General features: G+C 41.7%; 1 protein-coding gene across 1 annotated transcript in view; it reads left to right on the top strand.

Moving 5' to 3' along the window:
- CORIN (corin, serine peptidase) overlaps positions 1-14090 on the top strand; it is a 147681-nt gene that overhangs the window by 19684 nt on the left and 113907 nt on the right. The window contains exon 2 of the mRNA XM_070757206.1: positions 12143-12287. Within this exon, the coding sequence (XP_070613307.1) occupies positions 12143-12287 (145 nt within the window). The remainder of the gene's footprint in view (positions 1-12142; positions 12288-14090) is intronic.

The raw sequence follows: 14090 nt of genomic DNA, 5'->3' as shown, positions 1-14090 counted from the left end.
TGCAAAATAGATATTGTGTGAAAAAAAGGTAACATTCTAGGTAAAATATTAACAGAAATTCTTTGAACATTGTAATTTTTCCATGGTAATGTATCTTTTGATTTCATTCCATATCTTAACTGAATTGTTATTTCTGTATGTATATATAGCTCATGTTTGTTATAGTAACATCCAAATATTCGGTCGACGAGGTCCCACTCGTCATCTTCAGGTGGTGCTTTCGGCTTTGCTCAGGTGAACAAAGCTGAAAGCACCGGCCTGAAGATTTATTTATTTATTTATTATTTGGATTTGTATGCCGCCCCTCTCCGAAGACTCGGAGATGACGAATGGGACCTTGTTGAAACACTGTCAGGATTCTCTGAACCTTACACGGGAAGAAACCTGAATATGCCAAGACCTACACACACACACACATGTTTTATCTTGTGTTTATTAATCTTAAAACATACTTTAAAAAAAAATTACCAATTAATTATTCAATTCTCTTTAAAACATTTATTTATTTATTTATTTATTTATTTATTTATTTAATTAGATTTGTATGCCGCCCCTTTCCGTAGACTCGGGGCGGCTCACAATACAATAAAAACAGTTCATGACAAATCTAATAATTTACAAGAAACCCCATTATTAAACAGACATACATACAAGCATACCATACATAAATTGTATAGGCCCAGGGGAGGTATTTCAATTCCCCCATGCCTGACGACAAAGGTGGGTTTTAAGGAGTTTACGAAAGGCAAGGAGGGTAGGGGCAGTTCTAATCTCTGGGGGGAGCTGGTTCCAGAGAGTCGGGGCCGCCACAGAGAAGGCTCTTCCCCTGGGGCCCGCCAACCGACATTGTTTAGTTGATGGGACCCGGAGAAGGCCCACTCTGTGGGACCTAATCAGTCGCTGGGATTCGTGCAGCAGAAGGCGGTCTCGGAGATATTCTGGTCCAATGCCATGAAGGGCTTTATTTCCTAGAACACTACCAAATTATTTGCAAAAACTCATTCATCTCTGTTTATCTCTTTTTAATGTCTTCAGTTCCTTTCATCTTATGTCTTTATTTAGTATTTCAACATTTAGAATCAATAAGGGAAGTGACAATGGGCAACCTTGTCTTATTCCTTTTAATATCTCACATGATTTGGTCATATTTCTATTAAAATCTCCATCAACAATTATTTGTGTTATGTGCGAAGTATGAATTGATTTGATTCATTTTATAAAATTATGCCCAAAATATATTTTCTTTAAAAAATTAAACAAAAAAGTCCAGTTTAAATTGTCAAGGACCTTCTTTGCATCTAAGAAGATCAATGCAGCTTTAAAAAATTAAACAAAAAAAATCCAGTTTAAATTATCAAGGACCTTCTGTGCATCTAAGAAGATCAATGCAGCTTAAAATTTTTTTAAAAGTCTACTTTAAATTGTCAAGGGCCTTTTTTGCATCTAAGAAGTTCCAAATGTTACTTTCATTAGTGATCTTAAATTGTTGATTATCTTAGGTTACGCCTTTTAGATTTTTCTATTGCTTGTGCTTGAAGTTTGAGTCTAGGTTCCACCTGACACAGGAAGAATATGCGGATCCCAGCTGGCATTCCATGATTTCCTTTGTGGGAAGCCTCCCTCCAAGAATAATGAAATATTCTGAGGAGTATTTTTTTTAAAAAAAGGCAAGATACCCTGTTTTCCCCAAAATAAGATATCCCCAATTGGGCTTTTAAGTACATGGCAATAAGGCCAAGCACTTATTTCAGGGTTAAAAAAGAATAAAGGACAGGGTCCTATTTTGGGGAAAACACGGTACAGTGGTACCTCTACCTAAGAATGCCTCTACTTCCGAACATTTCTAGATAAAAACCGGGTGTTCAAGATTTTTTTTGCCTCTTCTCAAGAACCATTTTCCACTTACAAATCCGATCCTCCAAAACTGTAACCAAAAAAGGCAGGAAGAAGCCTCTGTGGGGCCTCTAGGAATCTCCTGGGAGGAAACACGGCTGGAAAAGGCAGGGAGAAGCCTCCGTAGGGTCTCCTCTTGGGAGGAAACAGGGCCTCCACCCTACCTGTGGTTTCCCCATTATTAGCACACATTATTTGCTTTTACGTTGATTCCTATGGGAAAAATTGCTTCATATAAACTTTTCTACTTAAGAACCGGGTCACAGGACAAATTAAGTTTGTAAGTAGAGGTACCACTTTCCCTAAATGACAAATGGAGGCAGGAAGCAGGCTTGGCCTTCCTTAATAGCATCCAGCAGATATTTTGGGTCAATTAAGAAAGATTGGGCCAGCCTATTCAGAAGCCAGCCCCAGACTCCTTGCCCCCAAGCAGAAACTGATGTTGCCACCTTTTAGAAATGCAGATTTGATAATCCATTCAAGACATACAGTATTTTGAAACAAAGACAGAAAGATAGGATTAGAAGCAGCCCATAGCAGACTGAAGCTCCTTCATTCCTCGGAGAGGGTCGGCATACAAATCTAATAAATAATAATAATAATAATAATAATAATAATAATAATAATAATTATTATTATTATTATTGCACCATCCCAAAGCAGAGGATTTGAGCTAACCAAATTAGCTCAGCCAGGCACCTAAGATTTTATTTGTTTTTATTTACTGCATAAATAAATTCTGTTGTCTTAACAATAGCAACTGCTTTGAAATGATCAAATGACATATAGGTTTTACCCCTCATTAAGCTTTTAAAGTTTTGAGACAATCAAAACAATACTACATTATTATTGAAAGTACTGTTTATTTCTTGAACTTCATAGCAGAATCCTTGAAGATAACTTATCTAGTTTGATGATGATGATAATAATAATAATAATAATAATTATTATTATTATTATTATTATTGCACCATCCCAAAGCAGAGGATTTGAGCTAACCAAATTAGCTCAGCCAGGCACCTAAGATTTTATTTATTTTATTCACTGCATAAATAAATTATCTTGTCTTAACAATAGCAACTGCTTTGAAATGATCAAGTGACATATAGGTTTTACCCCTCATTAAGCTTTTAAAGTTTTGAGACAATCAAAACAATACTACGTTATTATTGAAAATACTGTTTATTTCTTGAACTTCATAGCAGAATCCTTGAAGATAACTTATCAAGTTTGATTATACATGTTTTTAATCGGGTTAGGCATCATAACAATTAAAGTTTTCACTAAATTCCACTAAATTAAAATTCCACTAAAAATCTAGGAATTCCAACTGAAGCATTGAGGAATTCTCAAAAACATTGGGTGGTTATTATTTTTACACAGAACAAAAACTCATTTTGGATTCTGAAGTATTGTGCATATTAGCTTTTATCCTGCTTTTATTACTTTATAAGTAACTCAAGGTGGCAAATATACATAATACAGTACTCCCCCCTCCACCTAGAAAATACCGTGCAGTGGGAATTCCCTTCAAATGTTTTGTTGGACTGGAACCAAGGGGAAACCACATACCAAAGACCTTTTCTGCTCCGGGGAGGCTTGATATGTAGTTCCCTTGTTGGCATGAGTCCAGCAACATATTTGCAAAGAAATTCCACACCAACTGGAATGAAATGGCAGATGTGAATAGATTCTAATTTCGGCATCTACAGTATTTGGACTAAAGCACCCATTGAAAACCAGTCAGTAGAAGAACTACACTAGTAAAATAAAGATTCTTCTCTCCCTAAGTTCTAGTATGAGTGTATATTAAATTAGAATGATTGGGATAATTTAAAACCTGATAATGAATATTTAAACTATAAATATTGACTCTATGCCATGATCGCATGAATATCGTCTATTCCAGGTTTATAAAAATGCTACCCATATTCTTGGCTTGTCTAACTATGAGAAATGGATCTAGAAAGATATAATAATTTAATAATAATTTATATGCCGCCCCTCTCCACAGACTCGGAGAGATTGTATATATCAATATTGTAATTCTGGGGAAGATTACTATATTTTTCAGAATATAAGACACACCTTTTTCCTCCCTAAAAGAGGCTGAAAATTTGGGTGAGTCATACTCTGCATGTAGCTTTTTAAAAGCTTTTTTTTCAGCCCTAACAAGGTTCTAACAAACTTCCCAGCTCTTGCATTACAGGCTCTTTCATTGTTACTCTCGGCGAAGAGTATTTTTCCAACCCTTAGTCTTTGCAGACTTTTTTTTCATTGCTCTACTTGCTCTGAATATGTTTCTTTCCAGCTCTGAGATGCTAACAATCTTCCCAGCTTTCATTGTAACTCTCTGTGAAGAATGTTTTTGCAAGCTTTTTTCATTTCTGTGACTCTGAATTTGCAACAAAAGATTAAAAGTTTATTTAAAGGGTTGTTATTAGTTATGTCAAGTCTCTGTCTATTCATGGCTGTCCTGTGGATAATTTATTTGAATTGTATTTGGTCTTCAGCCAGGCATTTAATCGTTGCCAGACTAGCATGCATATCATTGTGGGTATCACTCATATCCTAGTCATCCCCTAAATAGACCACTGTAACAAGCTGCCTGCTTTTATAGAGCATCTTGGAAACTCCAGGTAGTGCAGCTGCACAAACCGTTATGTCAGGGGTGGTATTTAGCCAGTTGAGGCCAGTTTGGGCGAACCAGTAGTAGTGACTGGCTATGCCATCTCATTTAAGCACATTTGAAGCGCATGTGTGCTAGCTGCGTGTGCACAGCACGTATGTGGAAGGCCACACACATGTGCGGAGGAGATTGCGCTGCCCCCCCCATTTGCAAACCGGTAGGGAAGGTAAGTGAATACCACCTGTTACGTGTACCTCAATATCTGCACACGTTACTTCTCTGCTTCGTGAGCTGCACTGGTTGTCAATTGGTTTTTGGATCCAATTCAAAGTCCTGGATATAAGCTTTAAGGCCCTACAAGAGATAAGACTGGGTTATTCAGGGGCCTGCCTCTCTTACATGTACCCACCTCTGCAGGTCTGGCAGGAGAGGCATGTTGCAAATTACGTTTGTCAGGGAGTTCAGTCATATAAACTCTAGGGCTGTTTTGTTGCCGGCTCCTGCCCCAGGAAATGTGGAGGTGGAGGCAGGGGAAACGTCAACATGTCCTAGGCCTGTTTTGTTGCCGGCAGAGTCAGGGAGTGCAGTTTCCTTGGACAAAGAAGAAGGTAGGGGTGACTTGGAAGAGGGGGCTTGGCACACAGCCCAGGAAGCCAATCACTATTATCTTTGGTCGATTCGGATGACGAAGTGTTAGACCCACGCAGGCGCAGACTTATGCATCGAAGAGACCAATTGAGGAAATATTACAGGAGATAAGAGAGGCCACCTGTGTTTGGGTGGGGCTCCAGTAATTAGAACTGCTGCTATAAATAGCAGCGTACTAGTTTAGCCATTGTGGAAGATTATCTGATCGCAGTTCTTCAGGATCATGCCTCGCTGTGTCTGAACTTTGTTTGTGGATTTTTCACGCCTTTGACCCAAAGCACAGTAAAGTGTGTGTGTATGTTTCACTTCGTGGGAAGAAGGAGGGCTGTGACGTTTCTTCACAGCTACTAGCTAAGAACTTAAGGACTGATTAAGGGACTTGTACAGCCGACAAGGTTGTTTTGGAGAAGAGTGCTCTTTGCAATACAAAAAGGGTGCTTTGTTTCTTTTGAATTTTGTGATAAAGGACATTGTTTTGAAATTTCAAACGTGTGTGTGTCTGAAATTTGTACCCGTGAATTTTCGGGAGGCTTCTATCAGAGAGCCCGGCAGAACACCCCACACCCTCTGGAAGGCCAAAAATAAGTTGGAATCTTTTTCACCATCCACAGGCTCCAGAGGCTTCAGTGAGCCCTGTGCACATGTGCAGGGGGGCAGTGTGGGGGTTGTGCACGCATGCACAGAGGGAGGGCATTGCCTTAGGGGCGTGGGCACGTATAGTACGTATGCTTTATCACACGTGCTCGCGCCCTTTTGGCACTCGAGCCAAAAAAGGTTCGCCATCACTGATCTAGGAGAAAGGATGGGTTTTTTTAACCAAGGTCCCTGCTCTGTGGGATGTCTTTCTCCTAAAAATGAGGCTGGCTCAGACTCTATTGGCCTTCCAGAAGGCCCTTAAAATATGGTTCTGTCAACTGGCCTGAAATCATTCGAGGGACCTAAAATACTGTATATATTCTTACATTTTTTTCTCTCCACAAGCCATGCACTTGTACGGCACTTGAGCAAACAATAAGGAAACCGAGATTCTTTAGAATCCAAAAATAGACTTCAGAAAAATAACAGAGGTTAAGTTGGAAACCGTGAATAATGTTCTGTTAGGAATAGTTTGTAAGGAAATTATATCACTCTAACACAGGGCTGGGCAATTAATTTTGCCATAGGCCGCATGAGAAACTGAGGGTCGGACTAATATAATTGATTCAGTTCTACCCAATACTGTATATTATTGGGTAGAGCTGAGTTGATTATATTATAATTATAAATTATAATTATATATTATATTATATTATGTTATATATTATATTATAAGTTATATATTATATTATAAGTTATATATATATAATTATATATTATATATTATAATTATATTATAATTATAAATTAATTGCCCGCCCTTGGTATATAGTGGTATAATTAAAAGAAAATGTATGTAACTGGATGACAAAATTAGAAAAAAAAGTTTGCAACTTTTTTGATGATTGATATTAGTTACTAACAAAATACAGGACTGAATTTTATTCATGGAAAATTAGATGGTACACTGTATTGTTTGAATGTATGTTGAGAGAATTTTTTTAAAAAATTACTCCCCCCCAAAAGTCCTTCCTTTCCCTGTCCCTCCATTCATTTCATTCTTCCTCCTTCCTTCCTTCTTCCCTCCATTTCTCCTCCCTCCCTCCCTGCATTTCTCCTTCCTTCTTTCTTTCCTCTCCACTTCTCTTTCCCTCCCTCTCTTTGCCCTTTCTTTCTTTCTTTCTTTCTTTCTTTCTTTCTTTCTTTCTTTCTTTCTTTCTTTCTTTTCCCTCTCTCTCACAAACACCTCTGTGCCCCATCATGCGCCTCGGTGGGGGTGGGGAGAGGCTCCGCTACAAATGCCCAAAGAAGGTTAAGTCAACTTATGGGAAAGGTGGAGAGGCGAGGCGAAAGCTCCGGGATAGGCAGCGCCATCGGCCGAGCAACAGGCACGGCACGACACAACCGCCACTTTTTCCTCAGGGTGCCGCTTCTGCATGTAGGTGGCGAGGCCATCCGACTCCAACACGCGGCATTTGAAAATGCTGCCCGGCGTTTGGTTTTTGACTGTGCGCACACAGGTTGGACCAACCTCCGCGGGCCGGTCACAGACAGCAGGTTGGGCGGATGCAGCCTGTGGGCCACCCTTTGCCCAGGTCTGCTCTAACATTATACAAGAATTCTGTTTTGTAATAGCCCTTCAGTAAACCCAAACAGTTTTGCTTTTAATTTCTCTTTATGCATGAATGTCTCAAAAACAATTTTCCTCTATTTACTTTCCAAAAATCAATGCTCATTCAATTTTCATGTCCTGCTGAGGATTTAATTTTTAGAGTTATTTTAACAGGTTCATGTACTTTATTTACCTTCAGAGCAGAAGGGGGTTGCAACTTACCTCCACTACTGGTGTTGATGTGCACGCAGCTCTGGGTGACTGGCTGGCATGCACGCATGTCAGAGAGATTTGTCTACATGCACAGCAAGCAAATCTTGCAAGAAGGCACATGAGATTTCGATGATTTTTTTTGCTTCTGAGCATCTTCGGAAGCAAAAAAATAACTGAAATCTCACATGGCTGTGCGTCCTCAAGCAAGATTTTGCTTCCTGCGCATGCGTCACCTGGAGCATTTAAGTTTAACTCATCGGATAATAAAATACAGTGGTCCCTTGACTTTTGTGGGGGATACGTTCCAAGACCACCCACCTAAGTCAAATTTCCGCGAAGTGGAGATACTCCCTTCCTTCCTCCCCCTCCCTTCCTCCCTCCTCCATTCCTGGTTTTACTTACCATCAGAATCCGCAGGGGCAACGGGGCGGCAAACTGGGACCTTTGCTGTGCTCACTGCTGGCGTCTCCTATGGCGGTGGCGGCAGCACTGGTGCTCAGGGTCAGGGCAGGGGAAGGGGAAACTCAAGCCAAGTGGGATCCAGGCCAGAACACGAAGCCGGGATTCCAGGCCGGTCAGCTGGGAGGTCGGATGCTACCACTAAGGGAGACGGCTTAGGTGGGTGGGGGAAGAAGCAGCGGTGGGCAGCAGTAAGAGACGGCGGCAGAAAAAGAGGCAGCCTCACCCTTTGGTGCTTGAGGTGACACCGAGCTGCAGGCGGAGGATACCGGAGGGTTGTGATGGGGCCACCGCAAGCCGTCCCCGCAATTAGCACGCGGGCCCCTGAACCAACAATGCCCTCAGCTCCTCCCCCCTCGGGCGAGTTAGGGTGGTTTTGTCCACCCGCAAGACTCGGTTTCAAATGGAGCATACCAATGCCCTGAGAATTAAAAGGGAGGGATCGGGAGGCTTGGGCGGAAGCGGGCTATACCATGGGTTTTGAAAAGCCGTGGTATAGCTCTTCCGCAAAAGTCGGACCCGCAAAAGTCAAGGGACCACTGTAGTTTTTATAATTTAGCTGAAGCCGAAAAACTATATTGGACTGAGGGAGCACAGCACCCCTGAATTTCAAATTTAGGCCTTTTCTTTTTCTTTTTATTCCTCCTCCTCCTTCCTCTCTCTCTCTCTCTCTCTCACACACACACACACATACAAACAAGACAGACCTGCAACAGCTCACAAAAGTTTAGAAATAGTGTTTTGACTGCTGTACACAGTTTTATTATGATTTAAATTCCTACTTCTCAACTCTACTTTCAGAACTTTTCTTTTGGTTCTTGGTATATGTTGGGGATCCTGAATGAAAAGATAGGAAAAATGTATTGTGGCTGATTAGAGAAGACAATTCAAAAAAGAAACAAAGCATAAATAACTTAAATTTTGAAGCATTTGGTGATGCAGGATGCTGGTAGAAGCCAAAGGAAGACAGTGCTGTCAAAATAGACAGTGCTGTCTTTCAAACTTTTTGCTTTTGACCAGATCTTTTTTCATATCTTGCCAGCAAGATAAAATTAACATGGATACATTTCACTTTTGGTTCTTCCATTTGGCATCCTCTTCCAAGATTTCTTGCACCGATTAGGAAACATATCATCCATGGTTGCCAATCATCCGTTTTAAGAAGGCACAATTTGGGCATTCCTCGAGTAACTTTAATTTCAGTCTTGGACAGATCTAAAGTTTCAGAGCTGCCAGAAGAAGATGTAGGGCAGTGATGGTGAACCTATGGCACGGGGGCCACAGGTAGCCCACGGAGCCATATCTGCTGGCACGTGAGCCGTTGCCCTATCTCAGCTCCAACATGCATGGGTGTGTCGGCCAGCTGATTATTGGCTTGCACAGAGGTTCTGAGAGGGCATTTTTGGCTTCCAGAGAGCCTCCGTGTTTTTACCCTCCCCTGGCTGCTGGGAAGCCTTTGGAGCCTGGGGAGGGCGAAACATGAGCCTACTGGGCCTTCCAGAAGTTGGGAAATAGACCACTTCTGGCCTCCAGAGGGCTTCCGGGGAGGCGGGGGAAGCTGTTTTTCCCCTCCCCAGGCATTGAATTATGGGTGTGGGCACTCACGCATGCACAATAGCATGCATACACTCTCTTTCGGCACCTGAGGATAAAAAGGTTGGTCATCACTGATATAGGGCAATGATGGCAAACCTTTTTTCCCTCGGGTACCAAAAGCCTGTGTGTGTGTGCGCTATCGCACATGCCTGAGTGCCCACACCCATAATTCAATGCCTGGGGAGAGTGAAAACAGCCTCCCCTGCCCTCTGGAGGCCAGAAACAGATGGTTTCCCAACTTTTGGTGGGCCCAGAAGGTGCGTTTTTCACCCTCCCAAGGCTCCAGTGGCTTCCCTGGAGCTTGAGGGCAAAAATGCCATCATCCGTTCCTCGGAGGCCCTGCAGAAGCTGAAAACATCTTCCCAGAGTCTCTGTGAGAGCTAAAAATCAGCTGGCTGATGGACACGTGCATTGGAGCTGAGCTATGGCAACGTCTCGCATACTGGCAGGTATGTTCACCATCACTGAGATAGGGTAAGGGGACTTTCCTATCAGACTGTGAGCCTCTCAGCAGTTTATACTTGATCTTTCTTCACAAATTCCAGATATTTTATTGTGGTGGACCATTGGCTCACATCAATCTCAAATCAGCCAAGGATGCCCTTTGTTGTTCACAGAGTATAGGGAATTGTTTTCAGAGATGCTCTGAATACAAGTGCTTCTTGATTTACAACGGTTCCTTTAGTGACCGTTCGAACTTACAACAGCACTGAAAAATGCAACCATCATAAATATGAATCGGTTTCCAAGCATCTGAATTTGGATCATTGGGATAAGGCTCTCAATTCGGGAAAAATTGTCATGAATTCAATTTTTTCCCAGTGCTGTTGCAACGCTGAATGGTCACTAGATGAACTGTTGTAAATCGCGGACTATCTGTAGCTGATTTAAAATGTTTCAAGTTTGCTTGAAGTTGTGTAGACCCTTGTACTATTTAATTTCCGATGTCTTTTGATGTTAGGTGGAAATAAGGTAGTTGAAGCATACTAGAGCCATCTAGTGGTCTGCTTGGAACATTTTTTTAATGTGATTTAAAATATTTTTTTATTAGATTTGTATGCCGCCTCTCTCCGTAGACTTTTATTTATTTATTTATTTATTGGATTTGTATGCCGCCCCTCTCCGGAGACTCGGGGCGGCTAACAGCAACAATAAAGCAGTGTACAATAGTAGTCTGATGTTAGAAACAATTAAAAACCCATTAATATATAAAAAAACCAAACATTCATACATACATACCATGCATAGAATTGTAAAGGCCTAGGGGGAAGAGGGTCTCAATTCCCCCATGCCTGACGGCAGAGGTGGGTTTTAAGCAGCTTACGAAAGGCAAGGAGGGTGGGGGCAATTCTAATCTTTGGGGGGAGTTGGTTCCAAAGGGCCAGGGCCGCCACAGAGAAGGCTCTTCCGCTGGGTCCCGCCAAGCGACATTCTTTAGTTGACGGGACCCGGAGAAGATCCACTCTGTGGGACCTAACTGGTCGCTGGGATTCGTGCAGCAGAAGGCGGTCCCTGAGATAATCTGGTCCGGTGCCATGAAGGGCTTTATAGGTCATAACCAACACTTTGAATTGTGATCGGAAACTGATCGGCAACCAATGCAGACTGCGGAGTGTTGGTGTAACATGGGCATATTTGGGAAAGCCCATGATTGCTCTCGCAACTAGTTCTGACATTTATAATTACTGACACCAATTTTAATATCAGACAAGCTCTTCCCTAATTCACAAGGGGATCCTTGAAGAGAGGGGAGAGCACATTCAGGCCTGTTCATATAGCGGTTGCAATACGAATGCTCCTGATCTGTATGGTGTTGATTTCCTGGTTAAGTCATCCACTGAAGATATAAAATGGATGGTTTTTATTTATTTTTTAAAAAATTATTATTATTATTATTAGAGTTAGAAGAGACCTTGTAGATCATCTAATCCAACCCCCCACTCAAGCAGGAGTCGGTGCAGCCATTTCTCTTCAAGTGTTGGAGCTCTGAAACAGGGCTGGAAAAGGTGGGGAGAAGCCTCCATGGGGCATCTCTAACAATCTCCTGGGAGGAAACAGGGCCGGAAAAGGCGGTGAAAAGCCTCCATGGGGCTTCTCTAGGAATCTCCTGGGAGGAAACAGGGCCAGAAAAGGCAGGGAGAAACCTCCATGGGGTCTCTCTAGGAATCTCCTGGGATGAAACAGGGCCTCCACTCTTCCTGTGATTTCCCCAATCGCACGCATTATTTGCTTTTACATTGATTCCTATGGGGAAAATTGCTTCTTCTTACAAACTTTTCTACTTAAGAACCTGGTCATGGAATGAATTAGGTTCGTAAGTAGAGATACCACTGTATAGAGTTATAAGATTGTGTGTGTGTTTGTGTGTGTTTGCTGATAATGAAAAGGAAGGGAAACTAATATAGATCTATTTCAAACTATTTTGCTCTCATAAGCTAGCCATATCCTTACAGGGATTTGAACCTGTGGTTAATCTGAATCTGAATAATGTCAGTCTTGGTCTTTCTGTCTTTCAGGTTCCAGGAGCAGATGAAGATGAAATGGAGGATGGCTGTTCTCAAAAATTGGCCTCCACAAAATACTTCAGGCTCTTTCTGCTAATACTAATTCCTTGCATCTGTACCCTTATACTTTCGTTTGTGATTCTTCTTTCGTTTGTGGGTGAGTATCAGAAAAGATGACCAATGGCATAAGTAAAGCCTTGCATGGCATCGGGCCAGAATACCTGCGGGACTGCCTTCTGTCGCATGAATCCCAGTGACTGGTCAGGTGCCACAGAATCTGCCTTTTCCAGGTCCCGTCAACTAGACAATGTTGTTTGACAGGGCCTAGGAGAAGAGCCTTCTCTGTGGGGGCCCCGGCTCTCTGGAATCAGCTCCCCCCGGAGATTCGCACTGCCGCCAACTTCCTCGCCTTCCGCAAGAGCCTTAAGACTCATCTATGCCGCCAGGCTTGGGGCCATTAGACTCTTGCCCCCTGGCCGATGAATGTGTTGAGAGAAAGTTGATTGAATAGGAATGACCTTTGCTATGGTTTTGGGGCTTTTTAGATTTTAAACTTAATTAATTGGATTTAGATGTTATATATTGTTTTATTATATGTTGTAAGCTGCTCCGAATCCTTGGAGAGGGGCGGCATAAAAGTCCAATTAATAAATAAAATAAATAAAGGATGTTGAGCTCCATCAATATTTACAGTACTGTATTCGCAAAAAATGATGACATTCTTGTTTTTTCTGGCAGTGTAAGAAAGCCCTCCCTGATATGCTAATTTCTGTCTTGAAAGGCAAGCAAAATGAATTCTTTGTGGAGCTACATTGTCTTGAAGAAATTGCATTAAGCGGCAATTGCCTTACATTTCAATCTGCATAAATTAAACCTTTACTGGAGTTGTTTATTTTTAACAGCTTTCAGGGTGGGTTTGATTTAAAACATGTCAATTTAAATCATGATTTAAATCACTAATAGAAATGCTTGATTTAAATCAACTTGATTTAAATCATAATTTTTAAAGAGCAATTTAATTTAATGTAATTAATTTGACTTCTATGCCGCCCAGTCCTGATGGGACTCAGGGTGCCTTACAACAGTAAATAATATATACAATATAACAAAAGTAAAATATGGTGGTACCTCTACTTAAGAGCGTCTCTATTTAAGAACTTTTCTAGATAAGAACCAGGTGTTCAAGATTTTTTTTGCCTCTTCTTAAGAACCATTTTCTACTTAAGAACCCAAGCCCAGAAAAATTTCCCAGGAAATTTGAAAGCGGCACGAAGGCCCGGCCAGTTTCCTGCCATTCCCCCTTTAATCCCGGCCATCTTGGGCTTTTCTGGGCTGCCAGAGGAGCCTTTCGGTGGCGCTTAAGGAAGCTTTGGCAGCCCAGAGCGAACGGAGTGTTTCCCTTTCTCTGGCTGGGGAATTCTGGGAGTTGAAGTCCAAATATCTTCAAGTTGCCAAGGTTGGGAAACATTGCTCTAGAGCCTGGGGAGGGTGAAAAATGGGACTACTGGGACCCCCAGAAGTTGGGAAACAGGTCATTTCTGGCTTCGAGAGGGCCTCCAGGAGGCAGGGGAAGCTGTTTTTGCCCTCCCCAGGCATTGAATTATGGGTGTGGACACTCACACTTGTGCAATAGCATGCGCCCACGCTTTTTCGGCACCTGAGGAAAAAAAGGTTCGCCATCACTGCCCTAAGTCCTTCTCCAACTCTTTTTCTTCCTTTGCAGGCATTGATACAGTTTGTTCCATATTTCAAAGTATTCTGTCCCACTCTTATTTTTGAATTCTAATGTCACCCTGTCCATTTCTGCGCAAGCCAAGATTTTCTTTATTATTTCTTCTTCGGTGGGGATTTCTTCGTTTTTCCAATAAACTATAAACTATTTTGTTTATTTTCCAATAAACAGTAAACTAAATTATTAATGTGTCTTAAATAGATAACTATCTGTAGATAGATTTTTATT

This window comes from Erythrolamprus reginae, chromosome 7, assembly GCF_031021105.1.
Source record: "Erythrolamprus reginae isolate rEryReg1 chromosome 7, rEryReg1.hap1, whole genome shotgun sequence".
NCBI lineage: Eukaryota > Metazoa > Chordata > Lepidosauria > Squamata > Dipsadidae > Erythrolamprus > Erythrolamprus reginae.
The sequence above is the reverse complement of the archived record's forward strand: the minus strand, read 5'-3'. Positions and strand labels throughout refer to the sequence as shown.